This window comes from Pieris rapae, chromosome 15, assembly GCF_905147795.1.
Source record: "Pieris rapae chromosome 15, ilPieRapa1.1, whole genome shotgun sequence".
NCBI lineage: Eukaryota > Metazoa > Arthropoda > Insecta > Lepidoptera > Pieridae > Pieris > Pieris rapae.
In genome coordinates this window covers 1,024,504-1,047,907 of record NC_059523.1, presented here as the reverse complement: position 1 = coordinate 1,047,907, position 23,404 = coordinate 1,024,504, and the positions used below count along the sequence as shown (strand labels likewise).

Sequence of the window (23,404 nt, the reverse complement as noted above, 5' to 3'; positions counted from 1 at the left end):
TATTTTATTAATTACTATCAATGCATTATAAAATATTTTAACTTAAAAAATAATCAGTAGCATACAACTTTTTTTATATCTGGGCCTCAGATTTCTGTATCTGTTTTATGATCACTTGTCAATCTAATAGCCAAGAAGGTGATCAGCCGCCTATGCCTGCCACACGCCTTCGACTTTTTGGGTATAAGGCAAGCCGGTTTCCTCACGACTGCATTCTACAGCTCTATTTGTGTATGAACCTTGAATTTTCACCACTGATTTGTTTGTAAGCAATTAGTTGATGCTCAAACTAAGTTGCTCCTACCAGTCGTTGACAATTCGAATTGTTTTTCCTTGAATAACCGCAATTATTTTACGAAGAGTAAGCGAGTGAATGCTCAAATTTGGTTCTACGCTCAACTAAACACAATAGCTAAAATTTACGATCGGCTACAGGGCCCATAAATCTTTCAGAATCGATAAAAAAAATAAATAAATATTTTAGCCAGCCAAATTTTTGAAGGAGGCCGTTACCCATATATGTATATGCCCATAGGCGACTCATATGTTAATTATTTAAAAACATTGCTAATGAAAACTTTTTTGATATTCATTTGTCATTTGTTTTTGTGAATTGGCGGCAAATCCAAAACTCCTGCGTGAAAATGTACCTAACGCGAGAAAATTTTCTGTCACTGATTTATTACCGTCTGCCCGGACCCGGTGGAAGACGCCAACCCTTGATGTTAATGTCCCTGTTTAGGAAAGGGGACATTTCGACACTCCCTTGCTGCTTCGCCATTCGGTAACATATCTGCCTGATATGCTAGGATGTAGGGCATACATGAATTTAAAATTGAGGTGCGCATAGTTACAGCGGTCGAATTCGTCTCCTAACGTAACCATCAGGCACAGAGACCTAGGCACTGGGGCATTTCCATAAATGCGTCTTTGAATTCAAATCATCTAAATCTTAATTGATTGAATCCTACAGTCAATATTACAGGTATCCAGCACTATATCGGCCTTCGTTGACAATATACCACTTATCTGTGTAGTGATATCTATCGGTATCAATCCCAAGTTGAATCTGCCGATAGCACCACTCATTTGGGCATCATTGTATGGCGCATGTTTGGGAGGTAGTAAATAAAATACTAAGATTTATTTCTGATTTTCCTTAGAAATTTCCTAGCTTTCCTAGTTCGAACATGCAACATGTTTTCACAAAATATGATTACAATGTAACTAAAATCTCTGTTTAATGATAATTAATAATTTTATTATTATTACAGGCAACGGGACACTAATCAATTGAAGTAATCAAAACTAAAAAATTGAAGTTTCATTTACATATATTTATATATATGGGTCCTAAAAATCAGTGTATCTTACTACGAGAGCAAGAGAGACAGATTGCCGAAATATAACGTTTTAGTTCCCTATTCATTATTTTTATTGTATCGACCGTGAGGGTAGACGTCAATATGCCTACCCTTACTAGGCTAAATGTGTAACTTAAAACCTCTCGTCTTAGTTTTTAAGGGGAATAAAACACAATATACATAAACAAATTCTCCATTTTATTTTTACCGATAAAAAATAAACTAAAAACTACTAATATTTAGTAAAAAAAACTATATAATCGGATCTCTCATACACGAAACAAAAGTCGTTAAAAAAATAACAAACAAGCCAAAATAACTTACAACAATTGGCAATTAACGCCGCGTTCCTATATCTAAATTACGGACAACCATTCGTTTTTACGGTTTTTTACTGTTATCCGTAATTTAAATTTAGAATTTCTCCCATTTCCTATTACAGCGAACTCCATTTACTGAATGTTAACAAAATCGTAATTTCAAAACGTGTATCGAGATATAATATGCTGCATCATACCATATACATTTCACTATATCTAAACCTAGAAACAAAGTCACATTAGTCGAAACAAATATATTAATGTGATTTTGAGATGGACTGACTTTTCCTACACGTTACAATAACATAAGGTATGACGCCGACTATAAAACTGTTTTTACTCTAATTATATTAGTCTAGTGCAATTTTTTGGAGTTAATATATTGTAAATAACAATGTGTGTCACGTCTACCGAGTTCTATATCAATAACACCACGTTATTTCTACTAACCGTAGTCGTTTCTATATAGTTTAATAACAAAAAATGCAATTTAACTTCATATAAATCTCTATATCTCACTTCTATAAATATATAATTTGTATAAAATATTCTATTAACCACACATATTTAGAATGATTAAGGCAGTGATTTTGACGTGTAATGTCATATGACATTGACACAGTCATCATAAGATATGGAAATTGCGTGATTTATTAAATGTGCTTGACATCAAATTTGACAATTCTGATTGATATATCTACAGTAGTCCAATTTAAGTTAAATAGAGAGCGTCAGACCATTTAATATTATACCATGCGCTTATATAACAAATTAAAATCTAAGAAATATCGATTCTGTAAAAAAAGCTATCGATCACAGTCTAGAAAAGCGAAAAGGTCAATCCACCGTTTTTTTTTGTTTCCATGAATTTTTTATGGACCTTAAACATATTATTGTTCCATGTTTCAAAAATTCAATGGATTTATTAAACTAATAAAAAAGCGAATTTTCATATTTTTTTACTTCGTAACATAAGCTAACTAAATCTATGGGTAAAATTTATTTTCTTAATATTTACATAAATAAATGGATTAAAATAAATTATAAATCTATCGATAAAATCGACGGATCTATTGCCGCATCACTAGTCGGTGTTGTCAGTGATAGGCCCAAGTTATGTCCATAAGACGTTTTGTGATTTGCGGGTGCAATTTCTCATGATAAACTGTCAACACCGTTAAAACTAAAATTGCCATAATTAAAAAAAGCGTCTCGGTGTGACCACACTGAATAAAGTACCCTCAAATTAAAATTTTGAGCAAAAATATTTAAAAAGGTTTTATTCCCAATAATAAAATCCAGTGTGACCGCACCTGTCATTCTTCCAAACTAATATGAGAACGACAATACATCCCTCCCTCTCCAAACCCTAATAAACGAGAGAGACAGGCAATTGTGAAATCGAGCATATGTACAATTTTGCGTAATTTACAAGCAATAAAAATAATTTAAAACGAATATTTGTGCTAAAAAGCTTGCCCAATTCCACTAATCGTAGTTCAGAGTCCAATTAATCCACCACGCGATCAAAATATTATAAAAAATCTCAACCCAATAGCACTTTTTCGTCTCTATCTAACACGCTGTAAAGATGAGACAGAAGATTTTAGTAAAAACTGTGTACACTGTTTTCTATACGTATGTAGATCTGAAATAGTTTTGTCTCTTTCCGTCAAAGCTAAAATACAATTACAGAAAGAGACGTCAATACAATGCTGAACGTCTGTCAAAATCAAATTTTGAGCCAATTTTAATGAACTTTGAACCTTTGAGGGATCTTCAACTCTTAACTTTAAAATGATATTGAATTTCACGAAATTAATGTAATGTCCTGATGACAATTAAAAAAGAGCACTGCAAGAGCACATTTTGATGGATCGATTTGCGTGGACACGTGTCATTTTCCAGAATGACATCTGTCATTATTGACACTTGACACATGACTTATTTTACAGTTTATCGTTTGCTTGTTCCGTTACATTTTTATATTGCGGTTTATAATACATATGTATTTCAAAACTTCTATAGAAGAGTTAGTCAGCTATTTACGTATAAAATGTACGATTGTTATTCGAAAAGTCTCCATACGTGTTAACACAGCCTTCTGGGTACCGAATCTTGGACACGTGGTGAATTTAGTATGCATGATTCTATCTCACTCACAACTATAGCAAATATAAGCGTTAGAGTGAGACCACACGATTTTGTCAAGCATTTTACAATTATTTTTTTCCAATTTCTTCCAAACTTTATATAGAATTTTGAACCTCAAACATTCAAAATGGAAATAGTATGAAAATACCGCCATTTTGTATATCTACGTCTAGCACAAGAACCTTATTAAAAGCTCGGAAACGTCATTTTTCGTCAAATCCGCGAAATCGGACGCCCTTTTACCTCTTTGGAGTATCTCTATGGTACTTCTGGATTCCATCTGCTTGATATGATGCAGCAGTTTGGTCTCTGACAGCGGCGAAACCGGTTTTGCCACATTCAACGTGGTATTTTTGAGCGCTCTCGCGACAGTTTTGAGAAATTTGAACCACTGTCGCTCGCTAGATGTCGCTTCTGGCGTGTTCGAGAGGACCATTGCTCTTTCGGCCAATGCGCAAACGCAGCTCAGAGTTAGCTATAAAAAAATCGTGATTTTTTAATCAAATATTTTACATAGAAATAAATTAAATTTTAATTATTATTTTTGATTTATTTTAAACTAAGTTTAGAAAATTCAAGCCGACACCTTAAGTGAATTTAAATTTATGTTAAAATATGTTATTAGTATAATGTTAAAACCCAATACTTTCGGTCCGGAGTTTGAACCCTTAAAACCATTAAATCAAGTTCCTCAAACTTACAGGATTCGTTAGCGCATACGGGGTCCTAGCAGGATCCAGAGTTTCAGCTATAATTCCACAACACTCCAACACTGCAATCCATGCCGAACTGTTTTGTATATATCTGAAATATCAAATCAAATATCAAATCATTTATTCCAATTAGACCAACTAAAATGGCACTTTTGAACGTAATAAATATAAAGACGATTCCAGTTGCCCTTTCCAAAATGTAGTTTCGTGTGGAGAAGAATGGGCAACAAACTCCACACTTAGGGCCTGTTTCACAATGTCCGGATAAGTTCCAAATAAGCTATTCATTACTTATTGGTAGGATAAACAGTATTTTTGCGTTTCACGACTGTCAGATAGCGCTATTCGTCATGAAATGCGGAGCATTATTCGGAACTTTTATCTCTCACATAATTAATGTGTTGCATAGCTATTTGGCACTTTATCCATACATTGTGAAACAGGCCCTTACTGTTTTACAATCGAATTTACAATATTTGTATACATTATTTAAATAATTATATGTGAAGACAATGTACTCTTAGAAAAAAACTAGTATACAGGTCAATTATTGTATTGTTAGTATACATGATCCTCAAATATTACAAATATCGAATCCGTAGAATATTATACATTAAGAATTTAAAGAAAACTATAAAACAAAAAATAACCAAAATATGTAAAACATCAACCAATTAAATTTATCAAAGCTCTATGATTGTCCTATGATGCAGTACCAACATGTCCCATCATATGATATAATAATATTTATATCATGTGAATATATATAAAGAAAATGTATTATGAGATTATAGTAAAAATACTCACTTGCGAAAATGTTCCGACAACTCAGCCACCCGGGAGTCGAACCTGCATCTTGTGGAAGGCAGAGCGCGTAAAATACGGCACCAGAAGAAGCGAAGTCGCGAATGCGTCGCCGGGACACGGGTGATAAAACGGGTGACAAGAGCCTGAGAAAGGATTTATAATTTTCGAAATTTGTTCTATTTTTTGTCATCCTTTTGTGCCTGACACATATCGATTTTTGGGTGTAAGGGCATGGATTCCTCAAAATCTTTTGCTTCACTATACTGAGGTCAAATGCACACATAGAAAGTCCAAATAGGGGTACAAAGCTACGAATTAGTCGCACCCTCAAGCACTATACCCCGTTTTTTAATTCCGTAGAATTCTGACAGATATCATTTTTTGACATGTCAGAGATGGCCAACGTTTTTGGCCGGGCACATTTTTCAATTTAAATAGTAGTCTGAACATCTGAGTCTACATACAGTTTATTTGTGTGATAATTACGTCCCTTTTCATTACAACCAATAAAAAACGCTCAAGTTAAGATAACATTTTATTTTATTAAAAAGGTTTAAAAAATTAAGTAAATAAAGTTACGGCTATTTACGGACGTAATAAAGTTGTATTGTTCGTGATATTTAAATATCTATTATTTTTGGAATAGGTCACTTGCTGGTCATAATTACTGCAGACGTAAAGACTTGGGAAGAAAGACAAGACATTAAAAGTAAACAGTCTAAACACAGAATTTTTAATGACATAAGAACTAATCTAGCAGCAAGTTCTGTATCAAATACTCACCCGTCCCTTTCTCACAGTCAACATCTGAGCCAGCCTGTCTCCATACAATAGGCCGGTGAACATTTTGCTGAGTAATTCATCCCTGTCCTCATCCAACAGATTTTTCACGGGAACCGGCTTTTGATTTATCGCCAGATTCACTACCTATAAAATAGAAATTTAATTAAAAAAAAAATGAAATCCACAGAAATGAGATTGTTTTTATTAAATTCACATCGAAATTAGACTAAATATATAAAAAATTGTTTTTGTTTGTTTCTAATTAACAAATACTTACTTAAAAATAAATTTCGATTCACATTAAAATTTACATCATCTCTTAGACTACATTTATTTCCAAAATTAAAAAAAATCTAGTCGTGTCCTATTCATTAATAAAAACATTCGACACTCAAAGCAAAAAAGAATCGGGTAAAATTTGCCTACAGACAAGTCGATCTGTGGTCCCCACCGCTTCCCCAAAATTGCCTCTGATTTCAGGGCCAAAGCCAAAAATGCCTTTTGACATATGTGAGTCTGACTTAGCTAAGTTGCAAAACATTGCCTAGATCTTTAATTACATCGATTCAGTTCATTTCATTCATCATTTTTATTATACCTGTCTCTTATCCACACATTCACTCTTCGGACTATCTTGTTTAGGCCTTCTTTGCACCGACTCTATATTCTTTAAGAATACATTCGATTCATCCTCTTGCACTTCAGCCTCTTTCTGCGCAGCTTCCAGTTGCTTCTGCTTTTCTTCTCTTTCCTGAAGATTAAATGTAAATATAGTATAGTCTTTTATATAAGGAATTATTAGTCTCCAATTATCTGGCTCGAAGGACCAAAATTAAAAATGAACTTGTTAACTTAATTGAATAAGGATTTTTAGCAGTTTGTTTACTAAATTAAATCTATATACAGTGTAACGAGTTGTTGTATAACGCGATTTCTGCCCCCTATATATATAAGGCGAATGACGCGGTATTCCCCCCTATAACGCGGATATTTCTTAATTTACATTTCTCTAGTGTGAAATTTATAATGATTTATCAAGTGCATAAATAATGTGTGTTATTATAAAATAAAACTAAATAACTTTATGCAACTTGTTAATTGTTCAAATGGATGGATTTACGAGAACACTCTACAACGCGGTCTTTATAGAGTGGATAACCATATTTTTTAACTTACCTTCAATATAAGTGCATTAGATATCGCCAACGGATCATTGAGTTCCTCCAGCCTCAACAAAATAAGGTACAGAGCTTCGATGTCCAATAGGAGTTGTTTCGTTCTTTTCATCTCACGAGGTATCTGCAAGACAGGTTTGAATTATTAAAAAGTTCAGAATGCTGATGGGGCTCCCTCGCTATTGCAGAGCGTCTATAATATTTGGTCGTGTGGTCACAAGCAAGCTGTATTTTTGATGCGAGCGGGGCAGATCCAACGAGCGGTAATAGCTGGATTCCCTTTAATGGGTCATTGCAGTGAACTGCATGTATCAGGTATGTTTGTGTATGTGTTTTATTATTGGATATAATTTAAAACTTACATATTATTTACAATAATATTGTAACTAACATGATAACAATCATATATATATATGGCTATACTCTCGGGGTGTAACCCTAATGATTTAGTTTATTGCTATGAGAGGAATGATAGCAATGAAGCAGTCAAAAAGAGTGCATACGTCTGGCTCTCATAATCTCGGGGCGTAACTCCGACGATTCAGGACTTATCAGTGATAAATTATTAATAAACAATTGGTAAGTAAATACGACGTTAATTTGATGGCAACATTACCTCAGATGGATGAGTGGAGCTAGCAACACTGGGTGCTCGTGACAATCGTGATCCAGCTGGTTCTGAACCCACTACCTCGACGTCGATGATCTTTCGAGGGGCTGTTACACTGCCGCACTGAAATACAAGATATATAATATACTCATATTATGCTGATTTTTTGTACAACTTTGTTATTTGTATTAAATAGCAAAAAATCAATTAGTTTGAAAAACTTTTTCAGACTTTTTCAGGCCGCATCTTAAGATTAGTTAAAATTATATTTATATCTATTTTTGTTAAATGTATATCAATAAGATATGGATGAATAAAGGCTTATTATTATTATTAATAAATAAAAATTAATACTAGTATGTTTCTTTAAAGAGATTCAAACCTAGACTCTTGTTGTAATCACATATATAAAATACCTGTAGTTTCCCCAATGAGTTCTCAAACTGCAGCGGCACATATGTCCTTGTCTGGTCTTCACTTGTCGAGTTGTGTCTGTGCGAGTTGTGTCTCTCTCTCTGTCTATGTGTGTCTTCTTGTTTAACACCTACACATAAATCTAAATGTTATTAAGAAATCCTCCTTATTATCAAGGCATACAAGTCCACCAGTCTGCATCCATAATATTGGGCAAAATTGGGGGTAGAAAAAATGTTTTTGATACAGAAAATTCGGAGTTAGTGAAACAAATGTTTTACACTGGCAATGAAAAAGAGATTTGGAAGTTTTTTTTATACTACATACATTATTGTAATAATAAATACCTATAACTTATCACTTTTGAGACGGCCAGTTTTAGATTTTATATTATAATAAATAAAAATAAATAAAAATAAAATAAAATAGCCTTTATTGCTGAACTTATTTTTACAGTAATTTTTCTTACAAATACGTTTATAACTTTTAACAGTTTCTTTTCTTTTCATAAATCAGGTATCGGTAAACGGTCGTTTCTACATTTCAGCTTGTCTTTCGACATAGGCCTCCTCTAAAGATTTCCACTCTGTTCTATTTTTCGCTATGCGCGTATAGTTGCTATGTGGATGTCATTTACTTTGTTTTTCATGTTAGTGTTATTTTTTTTTTTTTTTTTTTTTTTTTTTTTTTTTTTTTTTTTTTTTCCTTTAGAGGGTCGTGGTCATTTTTCCCCACGATGACCAGTCGGCTTGGGGAAGTATTTTGTTTTGTTATTTTATGTTGGTTCATGTTGAGCTGTTTATTTTTCCGTTTACCGACAGTTAATTGTTATTCTTTGTTAGTTGTTGTCTTAGCGGGAAGAGACGAAAGAGAATTAGCTCTAATCCTCATTACGTCGAAAGCATTTGGTCTATTGTTAATCGGCGGCATTAGAGTTTGTTGTTTCCTTGGTTGAGCATTGTTTTGTGGGGATGATGATGTTTCTCTTTTGCGCTTTTCCTTATTTATGTTAGTATTTTTTCCTTTTACTACTAGTTTGTCAAATTTCAGGTACGCGATATTTCCCTTTTCTCTCTCCTCTTTTAGCTGCGCCTGCAACGTTTTCCTTTTCTCTATTACTTCCTTTGTGTAGTCTTCTGTAACATATACATTTTTGAAGTTTTTCTTCTTTCCCATAACTTCATTCTTCTTCCATTCGCTCGTAAAGGAAATCAGAATTGGTCTTGGTTTTCCAGAAGACTTTCCCTTTCCTAGACGATATATTTTGTTTATCTCATGTTCTTGTAATTGTATGTCAAGGTCAGTTTTGAAAATATGTATTGTATTTTGTATTAATTCTTGTGTAGACCTTTCGCCTTCATTTACTCCAAACATTATCAAATTGTTTTGCTTCTTTCCTCTTTTTAAACTTTCTACTTCCTTTTCGAGATTTTCTACTTTTATTTTTAAGTTTCTATTTTCTGTTATAATAGGTTGAAGTTTTTCGTCTAATCTCTCCATTATATTATTTGTTATCGAATCTTTCAATTCTATTGTTTGGTTCAAGATTTCATTCTTCATTTTATCAAACAATAGTTGAAACTGATCCTCCATTCTTGTAAACTAAATCTGCGTGTTATGGAACGTAATTAGTGGTAGTTTTTATTTACTTGCTCTGGCAACACTAGTTAGCTGTTACTGTGACAAGTGTCAGTGTCATTGATCTTTTGTCTATGCTCAATATGATTGGTGGATTTCTAACCTCTAATTATCACTTTTTGGAGATACTTTTGTTGAAATTCAAGAACTTACGTGATATTGTGTGAAATCGGTAGTTCCACTACACGGACGACACTTCAATTTGTGTTTTGTGACGTCGCAGTCTCAAGAACAGTGTACGAAATTATTTTTTAGCACTCAATAATACGGAGCTACACAATTACGATGCTTACAGTATGACAGCCCATCAAAATTCCAGATTTTATATTATATATATATATAAATTATTTATATATTTAAAATTTTCAGAGCCTAAAATAATAAATTTATATATAATAACTAATACAATATAAAATTGTAGGTGTAATATTTTAATTGTTGTAAATTATGGTGTTATTGTCATATACTTTTGCAAAGATACCTTGTAACATACACTATAGATAGCATTCTATATGATGCGAAGAATTTAAGGAAAATATTTTAATACCTCCACTATAGAAGGGATGGTTCTGTTGGTTGGCCTTGTGCGCTTCTTTGATACCGGCTTTCTCTTTGTTTGCTTGTCTCTCTAAGAACACCTACAAATAAAAAAAAATAATATACTTAATCACCACTCAGCGATAGATAAACCAAGGTACAAGTTCAGGTGAAACAAATGCTTCAGACATTCTTATCAGATTTTTAATTCCGTAGAATTCTGACATTTCATGTGTTGCTACTAAAAATGTTATCCACTGAAAAAGGGACAAATTTGCCCCAATTAAGGGCAATAAAATATAATGCTATTTAAAATATCTGGGCCCCAGATATTCCGTCATCAATTTATCAAGTATGTAGGTTATCAACCGTCTGTACATAAACCTCATTAACTTTTAGGATCACTGTGCACCAATTAACTTTTAGCATGTGATCATGTCACATCATGATGTGTCATGCTAAAAGTTAATTGGTGCACAGCCGGGAATCGAAGCTGCGACCCTAGATACTAACTAGAGACCTTAGAGAGTCGCACCTTGAAGCCACTAGTGCAACACTGTTTTAAATTACTACATACATTTTTCATTTATTAGGTAAACATTAAAACCTGCTAGTTTATGAAATAAACTTTGAAAACATACCGTATAATAAAAGTCGTGTATATAGGGTGTTCCCGTATTAAGTTGCAACAGCTGTATATTAATGAGCCATTGTTTCTCGCGTTGCGTCATCAAACCGGCGTATTCGTCGACATCGCTTGACGTACTTCCGTCTTCGCTGGTGGAGTCTTGACTGAAATAAAAACATTCTTACGTAATAAAACTTTCATAAGGCTTTCGAATCCTAACGATGAACGAGGGAACAAGAGACACCCAGAAACTGTCAGCCATTGATGTCTGACCACTTGTACATCTATATAACATCTCGTCTATTAAAGAAAATGGTTAAAGACTATGCAATATGGGGGCAACATTCATATAGATACCCATAATCATAAAGTTTTTGCCAAAAGCCATACAAAAACTTGAAATATTTACATAATATTTATTACTAACACACATAATAACAAAAAGGGGCCGAACATGTATTATGTAAACACTGTAATGGGTCTTAAATTTTTTTATTTGGTGATTACGTCAACAGTAATTATTCACTTTTTTACACATATTACATACACTTTGATTCCTCAGAAAAAAGCGAAAACAAGCGAAAGAGGGATAATTATTATAATTGCAGTAAATCTACTTACGTAATACTTGTACGGTCCCTAATAAAAAATTAAAATTATTTTTTTTTTAAAGAAAAAAGACAACATATAATGTAAAATGTCGTATACTTTGTTTAATTGGCTTCAACTTTTATATGACTAGACGTTATTAGATATTTCTATTTCTTAATTAATGTTCTATAAATTGATATTATACTAATTAAAAACTGTTTTTTGTGTGTTTTTACTTTTGTTTTTATCATTATTTCCATTTATGACAATTTTACTGAACTTTGGGACTGACCAAGTAAATACACGTGTTTCAATTATTTGCTATTTGTTGTTATATATAATTTAGCTGTAGGAGATAAATAAATATATAAAAGGCAGGCTACTTTTAATTGCGATATTTGTTTTAAAATAAGTGTTGTTTAATGATTAGCTATTTTAAAAGAGAACCGAGTTTTTTACGCCGGCTTTTTCTACAGCCTCCGTCTTCTTTGCCGATGAGAAGGGATGTCTACCGATCTTATATTCCATAATAAACAATTTTTTTTTAATAAACTTATTAAACTTACCTAAGGTTAAATCCACCATTCCGCTGCCCCAACATCGGGTGGATGATGTTGTTAAAATTCCTTCCCAGCATCGGATGATGACTGGCATTGTGAAAACTGTTATACATCAACATCGGATGAGTATTTTGAATCATTTCAACCAAATTCTGCGATGTCAGCTTTTGGGAATTATTGTAAACTTGACTTTTGATTTTTGGTTCCGGACGCTTCTTCGGTGATTGGGTTTGGTTCTGTTTAGCCTTTATCTGTTCGGGTTTTGGTGGTGGGCCCTGTTAAATTTAAATAAAATAAAAGTTAAGACAGCGGTATACAATCTGTAATCTGATCTTTATGAATTAAATAGTACAGTTTTCTTTATCATCTACCAAGGAACATTCAATTCGATTAACCATTTTTAGTTGCCAATATGAAAATGTATTGTATCGCTGAACATATATATATATGTGTAATAGACTTATATAGAACGGAGAATCAAGCTTGAAATTTCTTTGTCACATGTAATGAGCCAATACTGATTTAACTATTGTATATTATGTTTGTGTTATTTAAATGTCTTACAGATATTATATTACCTATACCAATATCCAAATAAAAATAAGTTTTTCCCTAAATATAACAATCACATACAGCACTGGTTTTTTATGTACAAGTTAACAGGCAGGAGGCTCAAATGATGTTAAGTGACCGCCGGCAAACATTTCTATAAAGCAACTGCGTTGCCGTCCGTTCGTAATAACAGAAAGATGGAGAAATTAAGCATTCAGAGACAATCTTTGCATAGTTAAAAATAACTCACCCGAAAATTCTGATTAAATTGATTAGCGTTTGAGTTAAAATTCTGCCTCGGCATTCCCATACCAGGTGGAGGTCCCATCATTCTAGGGTTTCCCATATTGTGAAAATTTCCGCCAAAATTCCCATTTGGCATCATCTGATTGGCATTTTGACCCATTTGATGGGAGTTTTGACCCATCTGATTAATATTTTGATTAGAATTTTGATTTTGTCCCATATGATTAAAATTTTGGGACATCTGATTTTGATTTAAATTCTGAAATTGGTTTAAATGCATTTGACCTATTTGGTTGACATTCTGACCCATCTGATTGACATTCTGGCCCATCTGGTTGACATTCTGACCCATCTGGTTGACATTCTGGCCCATCTGGTTCATACTTTGTGGCATTTGGTTAATCATACCATGTCCCACATTTTGAAACTGATTGTTTTGCAGAAATTGGTTCAATTTGCTTTGTCCCAAATTCATATTTTGTGGTAAATGGTTCATTAGCTGGTTGTTGGGTAGATTCTGACCCATAGCTTTGTTCATTTGATTCAGATTATGACCAATTGGCTGTTGAGGCGCGAAAGGTAATGAAACCGGCGCTTGTAGACCAGGTGGTCTTTGTAAAATAACCGGTGGAAACCTTGGCTGAAATTATAGAATAAACTAATTAATTGTGAATCATACGATCTACATAACATTCAAATAATGCCCAAGTTATCTTATATATTTTATTATATCTATTAGACACTAAAGGATTTTTATATATGTAAGCAGATTTACTGCAATTTATCGTTCCCCTCGTTAATCTTGTCAGCAAAAATAAGCAAAGCTCTCAAAAATAATAGTACATAATCATATAATTTTTTTGTAGGTATCCTCAAAAATGCATTCTGTTCTTTAAGCATAGACAATGTGTTGTTAATATGTGTAAAAAAGTAAATAATTACTGTTGTAATAATCACCAAATAAGAAAATCAAATTTTGAATAGTTCATTTTTAAACAGTACTAAGATTTGGAAGTAAATAAATAAAATGTTGTCAAATTCTTCATTTTCACATTTTTATAGTTGACATTATATGATGTGACAAATATTTTAATGAGACAAATGCATGCCAGTGTTGATGACTCACCTGAAAGTAATTTTGGTTGTAATTTTGAGGTGGCTGGTTTTGCCGCAATTGTCTTTCCAGTTCCTCCACGGTACAAACATTCTTAAGAGGTGGAGGCGCAGCCTGCAAAAATTATATATTTCTGTAAAACATTATCCAAATATGTTATGTACATACAGTTAAACATAAGTATGTACTCCATTACATAAATAAAATTGATCTTTAGACTTAGTTTATTTTATTAGTTACCAAGTCGTTGAAACTCAGTGTTTTGAGAGCTACATTATACAAGGTTTTATTTAATATATAATATAGTTATATAGTTATATAGTTCTTGCTTACAAAAAAAAGTATATATAGCACAAAAATTATGAGTTTTGTCAGTGTTTGGGCATGTAATAAAATTTTTGAAGTATTTTATAACCGCGTTGCATAAACAATTCTGATACTGTTATGTACCATTATAAATTTGAAAATACTTATTCATACTTAAGCTTTTTAGTAATACTTTTATAAGACAATAAGACTATAGTACAACAGTATACTTTTGCACATTCATGTCAACATTAACATTTGGTAAATATATATATGTACATATTTTATGAACACTTTGTGGTAATGAAGGTGCAATTCATCCAATCTCTTTCAGGCCACCAACCTTAGTTACCACAAGTTTACTTACCACAGGTGGTGTAGGAAAAAAATCATGTCTCCACACACTGGAGCCAAGAGATGTTCTTGGCTGGACATCACCATCATCCAAGACTAGCTGAGATAATGATGCTTCTGTAGAGAAAAACACAAATACTTTAAAAATACCAAAGTGTTAAAAATAACATGAAACTTGGACATACAGGTTATTTTGCCTCGGAGGCTGTTAGAGAACTCGCCTTACTCAGAAAGGGGAATAAATGCAAAAGGGAAGTTCTATTTTCACAACAAATTTTAATGCGAGAATTTGTTAAAATTATACCAAAAATAATGTTATTTATAATCATTATATCTTACCAAGTCGTGAATCAGCCTCATCCATAGCATTTTGACGCCTACTGCTCTCCACCTGGTTTGCGTGTTGCTCATGCTCCACCTCCCAATCGAGATCATCTTAAAATAAATTTATTTAGGTACCAACTATCTAACAAACAATTATAAACTGGCTGATTCTGACTTAATCATTAAAGTGTCAAGTGATTTGGCTCAAGACAATGATCCAATATGCAGGAGTTGAATATTAACTGAAATATTTCATCTCTCAAAATGTCTGTTGCCGCCACTTATAAATGGTAATTTATCGTACAAATAGATAACTAATGAAGGAATACTAATAATACTATGAGAAAAGTGGGGGAAAGATTTTCATCAGTTTTAAATCACAATTAATATTTTATAATATTTTTTACCATCATGTCCAAAGGTCTCATTGTTAAGAGCATCATACTCCTCCTCCGATGGTTCAGCACCACAGTCATCATCATTTAAGTTCTAGAAAAGTTTACATAATTATATAATAGAATACTTTAATATGTACCATGTGATTGTATGTATATGCTAATAACTCATATATATATTATTTACTCATTTATTCTTATACATAAGTGTTATAAGTATATATGTGCTCCCTAACTTAAGTTAAAAATTACTCAATATGCAGACTGGAAATCCCTGACATTATTGAAATAATATAAGTACGAAATATCCAGGTTAAAGAAAGACTAAGATTGGAAACAGTAAACAGTTACTCAGAAAACGTTGTTTTATAAATAACACTGATGATATAGCGATCAAAACAAGCATTTGCATCGGAAAACAACGAATATATAAATGCAACATACCATATAGACAACTGATTTCAACACTTTCTTAGTTAATTTTTTTAACAATTTAGGGAAGTCTTATACATTTCACATAGACCACAATAATTTTAACCAGAATTTAATAAGAAAAACAAATATATACATAAGAAAGGGATTATAAAAAACAAATTGTTGCAAAGTAGGTGTTACTGGCACGCTGGCACCTAAACTTTATCTACTATATACTGGATATTATATATCAAATTAAACGTCTTAATACACGTAAAAGTATAACAACTTACCGATAACGAAGTATCGAACCCGAAAAAAGAATCTGCCATTGGATTTTTTCATGTATCATGGGCAAAAATGACATGACTTGTCACGCTATTGTGTCGCAAGTCGCAACAGCTATGGCGCCATGTCGATGTTACGTCCAGAAACATCATATAAAATAGATTATACTTGAATCATGAACGAAATTTTATGTACACCGCCGCTTTGATAATAAAATTATTGTTTGAGATCTAAGAATATCGTTTTACGTACAAAATTAAATGCCGACTTAACGGATGATTGAAATTAACAAGAGGTATTTTAATTTCCAGCTGTTTGTATTTTGACATAGAGAAGTCATAACAGTTCACGCTAAGAGTGATTTCTGAACAGTAACTTCAGTAACTTCACCCTTTTTTATATAATGGCAATAGTCATAACTTTTTGCCAGTTTCGAGTTTTGCCCTTTCAGTCGTATATATAGCACTCAGCACAGAGTATAAATTTATGTCCCTTAGACACAAGGTAACCTTGTACAAGGCCTGCGTCCGACCGTGCATGACTTACGCTAGCGTAGTCGCGCACTGTGCCCCCTCGTATATCCACCGGTTACAGGTGCTACAGTCGCGTTTCATGAGAATCGCGACCGGCGCACCCTTCTACGTGAGAAACGTCGATCTCCACTATGACCTGGAGCTCCCTACCATAGCCCAATGGATGAAGTTGGCGTCCAAACGCCACTTCGACAGGGCTAAACACCATCCCAACCCACTGGTGCGCAAAAGCATCAATTACTACCCCTTCCCGACTAAAAAGGCTCGCAGGAGGCCCCGACACATTCTAACGGATCCGGATGATTCAATTACAATGGCTAACGACAAATTAAAAGCCGCCCGCACGGTCAATATTAATAAAAGCAGAAACAATCAGACTAGGGTTATACTGCCTTCTCCGGGGAAGGCGAGGACCTTTACTTCGCATTTCTAAAAAAAATTAATAATAATGGACGTTTGATCTATATAAAACATAAAGTTTTCGACTTTCTACATTGACTAACGTGATCCATCTGTCAGTACTCAGTATCTTTTCAATTGAATATTACCACAGATTGTCGATCTGGATGCGACAGTCAAAAGTGACGGCTGACAATTTTAATGTTAGGTATTTATTTTCCCTAATTATTTCCTATTAAAATTCAGTCTCATAATAAATGAAGATGTAATCTTAATTACAATTCTCAATACTTTATCCTAATACTTAATAATGTATAGTAATTAGTGAAACTACAGATCCCTTTACATTAACTTTAAACTAATTGGGTATAATGTATTATTAAGAATTTATATTTTAATACAGTTTTAACTTTAGAAATATAATTGGTTAAAAATAACAGTACGTTTTCAATGCAAATATGTTTGTTATACAATTAATACAATCATAAAACCAAAATTACCTGAAAGCGTCTTTCTAACGAATTCAGATATAGTGTTTATTGAGTCTTAGTTAAATTTAAATAATTATTTTTTGTTTAGTTCGAGGTCACAAGTCGTAATAAATTTCCTCATGTTTTAATTACGACTTCCTAGTAGATATTCCGTTATTATTTATATGCTTTAAATTGTTGTTAAGATTTAGGAAAGGATATAATTACAGATTATGTTTTCTTTATGATATTTTTATTAATTTAAACAACCTAAACTTAACCATTAAAATACATTTAAATATACTTATTATACATATTGTATTACAAAATTGAAATTTTCAATAAATAATTGATTACTTCACTGTGAAGCAGCAGCTCAGCAAATGTCTAGTGTCTAGCTTTTAATTTATTTCTGAAAATATCTATGTTGGCAAAAAACTATTTTTTCTGTGTACATAAAAATGCATAAACTGCTTTGTGCACATATTTATATTGTGATTATATTAAAGGAAGTTTCTTGGTAAATAAACTAAATTTCTCATTTGTGAGTTCAGAATATTCAGACTGGATGTCTACTTCCAAATAACGTGATTATATCTTATATCTCTAGATAATAACCCTTAGGGTATGATTTAGAGTTGAAACATAGCGGTAGTTATTAATTGCATCAAATATAATTTTTTGTTTTTATTTTACCCTTACCTTCTCTTAGTTTATATGATATCAGTTACAAGTTGCAATGTTGTATTATATACGTAATCTCAAATCCTTTTTTTCAGGTAAAATGTATTGTGAAATAAGAGTTTCTGAAGGGTTGTTGAAGGGTAAAGTTTGCAATACTCCCTGTGGTAAAGAGTATTACAGCTTTGAAGGCATTCCCTATGCAAAACCACCTCTTGGACCACTTAGATTTAAGGTGAGTTACAAAGCAGATTTTAGTTACATTTAATATGAGCAATGTAACTTTATAATAACATTTAATAATATATTTTTATTACAATAAATATTTTCGCTTACACTGCTATTGATAATCACAGAACTTGTATGTAAATAACCTCGGTTGTTTTGCTGAGTGTACAAACTTTATTTTAAGTTGCTACTATTTTCAGGCTCCAGAAAAGAGTGAAAAATGGTCTGGTGTTCTTGATGCAACAAAACCAGGAAACAAAAGTGTACAAATGAACCTAATAGATGGCTCAATTGAAGGATCGGAAGACTGCTTATATCTAAACATATATACACCAAGTTTGCCATCTGAAAAAATACAAAAGCTCCCAGTTCTATTCTTTATACATGGTGGCAGGTTTTTAATGGGTTATGGTGATTATTACCGACCAGACTATTTGATCCGACACGACGTTATCTTAGTTACAATTAATTATAGGCTATCAATTTTTGGGTTTCTTTGTCTTCACACTCCAGAAGTGCCTGGAAATGCAGCACTTAAAGACACTGCTATGGCATTAAAATGGGTACAAAATAACATAGAACAATTTAACGGTGATATTAATAATATTGTAGCATTTGGAGAAAGTGCTGGAGCGGCTATTGCAATGTCCTTCCTAAACTCAAAAATGATTGATGGTATTTCAAAGATAATTGCGCAATCTGGTACATCTCTATCAGATTTGTTTATGATAGATGATGACCCAGTGGAAAGGGCTAGAGCAATAGGCTCAAGTTTGAGTCACAAAGTAAGAAATACAGGGGAACTGTATGATTTACTTATAAATGCTTCCACAGAGGACTTAATCCGGGCGTATATGTCTCAGGAATTAGGTAGAGATATTACTACTATTCATGCGTATCTTCTACCGGTGGTTGAAAAGCAATTCGACAATACCGAACGGTATTTTGACGAATACCCTCTTCAATCGATAAGAAATAATCGATCTAAAAATATACCGTGTATCTTGAGTATGGCGACACAGGAAGCTGCATTATTTTTGAACCGCGACGCTTCGGGAAATATTATTTTCGTCAATAATTTACGAAAATATATACCAAACTACGCGTTTGTCGATCGTGAATCGAAAGAAGCGTACAATATAGAGAGGGTATTGAAAAAAATGTATTTCAAAGACAAAGAAATTGGTCCTTCGACGCTTCCGGAATATCTGACATTTGTATCCGACGCTTACTTCGCTCGAGATTTCGTTTATACAGCTGAAATTCTATCGTCAAAATGCAGTTTTTATTTATGTAGATTCGATTACCCGGGAAATATGAATACGCGGATCATGAAAAAACTCGGTGTTGAAGGTACAACACATGGTGATCTAATACAATATGTGTTTTATAAGGAGAAGAAAGTGAAATTGTGTAAAGATCGCGATAGAGCTATTATAGATATGTTGTGTGAAACGTGGTGCAATTTCGCGAAGACTGGGTATGTATAATTCTTAACTAAACAAATTTACCTTAAAATCATTTTTTTTTATTTACCTACATCGTTAGTTCGGCAAACTTTTATTGATTGATTTACTTGGATGGTAATAGTCGTTGCATATAATATTAAGTCAATACACTATTTCACAAATAGTAGCAGCGAAATGTTTTTTGTTTGTTGAAAATAAATTAAAAAATTGTGAGATATACAATAAAGTCTTAAAAAAAATATATTAAGTTTTTTGTTTGTGTGGATTATCTAATAAGGAATCAATCAGTAATGACGATGAAAATTCGCTTTTTCTTCCACTTGTTTTAGGACTGACGTAAGCACTCAATGCGCATGACATGCGCTATCTTGAACCGATAAGATTTTGATCTGATCTGATCACTGCTACTAGATTTTAATAGTGGATTTTTTACAACTGTTATTAAAACACTTATCAATTGACAAATATTGCGTAATAGATATTAAACAGTTACCAATAAAATTACTGTAAACGAATATCGTGCCGGCCATTAAATCTTATCATTCTTTGACCTTGTGTAAATTTACAATTTAAATGACGGTACAACGATGACTATTTCAAGTCCAGCTAATCAAAATTTTTTTACAATTATTTTATGTCGAACTTATAATTTATCTCTCGATTTAAAATCGAGATTGCATTCCCTACTTTTAAATATGATTAATTCGAAAATTAATCTCAGGAGATGTGTATATATTTTTTTATATCTTCGGAATCCTAGATATATAGGAGTGATTTTAGAAATAAATTCTTAAGAAATATTATATAAATTCTTTTTATGTATCTGCCTAGGGTTTTTTTTAATTATTATTTACTCTACTCCTCTGCCATCGTGTCCAGGGACTTTATCTATCTCACAATTTTTGTCAAAAAAAAAAAGAAATACATTTCACTGCTTCCAATACAATATTACACAAATGACGTGTTACGCGTCGGAAAATACCCGACTACATCGGTAATATATAAGAACCGTTCCAGGCATGGTCTGTGCTATATTAACATGTCCTGTAGGCCGTTACGGTCTACAGTCATCTGCATTTGTTGCTCTAGATCGTGCCTGGACGATGCGAATATAGGGCTACCTAGGGTTTATCTGTATTCTGTTTTGCAGAAAACCATCATGGAAACATCAAAACACCGAGTGGGTACCATATAAGAAGAGCCAAAACTTATGTCTTAATATAGCTGAAAATAATATTAAATGTATACCGTTACCAGAGTTCGGTAGGAATAAGGTTTGGATAGATTTAGTATGCCAAAGGTCTAAATTATAATTCGTGTTATAAAGTATTAACCTTCCTTTAATTAGCATCATTTTATTTTTATAAATTATCTAAATATTTTATTGAATTTGTACAGCTAGGGAGAAAAATATCTATATGATTTGCTTGTGTGGTAGAAGTTTTTAAGGAATATTAGGGTCCACGTCTGCCACCATTGTAGCGCTGCTCAATTAATACCTAAATATTGAAAAAAAAGGTGCACTATCATTTATCTGATTTTGATGTAAATGGTATAACCACCCCAGAGATAGACAGGATCAAATGATTTAGTATCGACTTTTTACACATTTAAACTTCTGTAGCTTAAAAACGCAGCAACATACGTACGTTGCTGCGTTTTTTTCTCTTCATTCTACGTACCGAATACGAAACACGAGCAAATCTTATACTTAAATGCTCACCAGCATCTCCTCTCCTCCATTAATTTATATTCAGATTTTTCATTCCGTAGAATTCTGATATTTCATAAGTGTTGCTACTTAATAAGTTCTCCACAGAAAAAGGGAAAAATTCACCAATTTGAGGGTAATTAAAAATGAAATGTGTGTAATACTTATTTTTGTTTTACCTACAAAAAGGTTAATCTAAATGAATTACTAAAGTGATTTAATACAAAAATAACAAATATATCAATATCACGAACAATATATCTAATAAACTTATTTTTTTTATATATTTAGCTGGCATCACTGCCTAGTAAACTAATTTCCAAGTAAACCCTTTTATAAAAATAAAATTTTATCTGCTGCGTTTTTTTACTGGTTGTGATAAAAGCGGACGTAATTATCAAATATCACTCACCGTTTTATGTAAAATTGATATATTGACTAACAAATAAAATGTATGTATAGATGTTCACTCGTATTTTAATTGAAAAAAAGGTTTGCCATCTCTGACAAAAAATTATAGCTGTCAGAATTATACGGAATTCAAAGTCAGAGTATAGATAGAAAATACATTTTCTTATATCGGCTAGAGGCCTCTCGACTTATTTAAAGTGACTTAACTATTTGCAACACGCAACAACTTATGTATTGTGATTGTTTAGTTTTAACATCTGAAATGACATGTTAAGTGTCAATGTATGTACATGAGTATCTGTGGCTTTATGAACTTAATCCTTTTTAACTTAGCCTAGCCTTAGCACTGCACTTTTAGATATTGAATAGCGTTGCTCGATTATTATTGCTTAAACCCCATACCAATAACAATCAAGCGACTTGAGTAGAGAAGATATTGAACAAAAGACAAGCGATTCTTTAGTCCAATCATAGTCATGTAATGGAATCCGTTTGACTAATCACAAACAAATGTAACACGCCATTAGCCGGGTGGAGCGCGTGTGTCCGGTAGGGCTAATCTTCCGTTTTATTTTTAACGACAGTACAGTAAATGTGTTCTGTTATTATATATTCATTTTAAAGGCTTCGCCACCCGCTTGTCAAAATAGGGCAGAGGGCCATGTTGATATAGAGGATGGAAAACCTTCAACATGGATATTCTTACATGGAGATCTTCATAAGAACAAATCTCGATAAATTAATTATAAAAAAAAAAAAATTTCCATTCTTTGGGTGCCGCCAGCCTGGCGATGCCTTTGTTTCTTATTATATACTTATAGTGACATACGACGATGACGTTAGTAATATGACTTAACTATTTAACTTTATTGCTGGTATGGTTAAAAGTTTTACAGGGTTTTTAAGTAAATGTTTTGTTATTGTTACCTATTGAAGTGATATGGAATTATATTATTTTGTTAAGATATTTTTAGGTGATTGGAATTTTTACGTTTTTTATTTAACCCTTTTTGACCTTTCCCGTTCCTGATCCTAGCCGTACGAAATAGGTACGCATAGTATAGAAAACTATAACTATAAAGAATCCTCGAGATGAAATAGAATATCACATTATTAGAAAACGTCACATACTTTACGATAATTACTATAATATAAAAATTATTATACTAATTCAATATAAAAAATCAAAAACAAATACCACAAGACATAATTGTT

At 32.6% G+C, this 23,404-nt stretch overlaps 3 protein-coding genes across 9 annotated transcripts; 1 reads left to right on the top strand and 2 right to left on the bottom strand.

The window, feature by feature from the left end:
• Positions 1-1,541: 1,541 nt before the first annotated feature.
• On the bottom strand, positions 1,542-16,430 carry LOC111000506. Its single transcript, XM_022269960.2, has 17 exons — positions 16,293-16,430; positions 15,598-15,679; positions 15,206-15,301; positions 14,880-14,983; positions 14,219-14,320; positions 13,097-13,732; positions 12,301-12,569; positions 11,157-11,307; positions 10,526-10,616; positions 8,343-8,470; positions 7,933-8,049; positions 7,318-7,440; positions 6,740-6,892; positions 6,142-6,285; positions 5,359-5,501; positions 4,540-4,642; positions 1,542-4,313 (listed from the first exon to the last, which is right to left on the bottom strand). The coding sequence occupies exons 1-17, from the start codon at positions 16,329-16,331 to the stop codon at positions 4,008-4,010; spliced, it is 2,787 nt and encodes a 928-aa protein (XP_022125652.2). The 5' UTR covers positions 16,332-16,430; the 3' UTR covers positions 1,542-4,007.
• Positions 9,041-10,026, bottom strand: LOC123689843. Its single transcript, XM_045631540.1, has one exon. It carries the CDS (start codon positions 9,931-9,933, stop codon positions 9,169-9,171), a length of 765 nt encoding a protein of 254 aa, XP_045487496.1. The 5' UTR covers positions 9,934-10,026; the 3' UTR covers positions 9,041-9,168.
• A 957-nt stretch (positions 16,431-17,387) lies between the features above and the next one.
• On the top strand, positions 17,388-23,173 carry LOC111000496 (esterase FE4). Of its 7 annotated transcripts, none has more exons than XM_022269946.2 (4): positions 17,388-17,427; positions 18,469-18,605; positions 18,799-20,078; positions 21,218-23,173. In XM_022269946.2, exons 1-4 carry the CDS (start codon positions 17,421-17,423, stop codon positions 21,378-21,380), a joined length of 1,587 nt encoding a protein of 528 aa, XP_022125638.2. In that variant the 5' UTR covers positions 17,388-17,420; the 3' UTR covers positions 21,381-23,173. The 7 variants fall into 7 exon arrangements, with proteins under 7 accessions (XP_022125638.2, XP_022125639.2, XP_022125641.2 ...); XM_022269947.2 differs by lacking the exon at positions 17,388-17,427 and adding an exon at positions 17,456-17,585; XM_022269949.2 differs by lacking the exon at positions 17,388-17,427 and adding an exon at positions 17,457-17,658.
• The last annotated feature ends 231 nt before the right edge of the window (positions 23,174-23,404 follow it).

Coding starts and splice junctions, on each gene's coding strand:
- LOC111000506 (XM_022269960.2), bottom strand. CDS start 16,331: ATGGCAGATTCTTTTTTCGGGTTCGATACTTCGTTATCG. Junction 8,471..10,525: donor CCATCCCTTCTATAGTGGAG/GTATTAAAATAT, acceptor ATTTATGTGTAG/GTGTTAAACAAGAAGACACA. Junction 6,286..6,739: donor AATGTGTGGATAAGAGACAG/GTATAATAAAAA, acceptor TCTATTTTATAG/GTAGTGAATCTGGCGATAAA.
- LOC111000496 (XM_045631538.1), top strand. CDS start 18,429: ATGTTGTATTATATACGTAATCTCAAATCCTTTTTTTCAGGTAAAATG. Junction 18,606..18,798: donor TTGGACCACTTAGATTTAAG/GTGAGTTACAAA, acceptor TACTATTTTCAG/GCTCCAGAAAAGAGTGAAAA. Junction 20,079..21,217: donor TGCAATTTCGCGAAGACTGG/GTATGTATAATT, acceptor TCTGTTTTGCAG/AAAACCATCATGGAAACATC.
- LOC123689843 (XM_045631540.1), bottom strand. CDS start 9,933: ATGGAGGATCAGTTTCAACTATTGTTTGATAAAATGAAGAATGAAATC.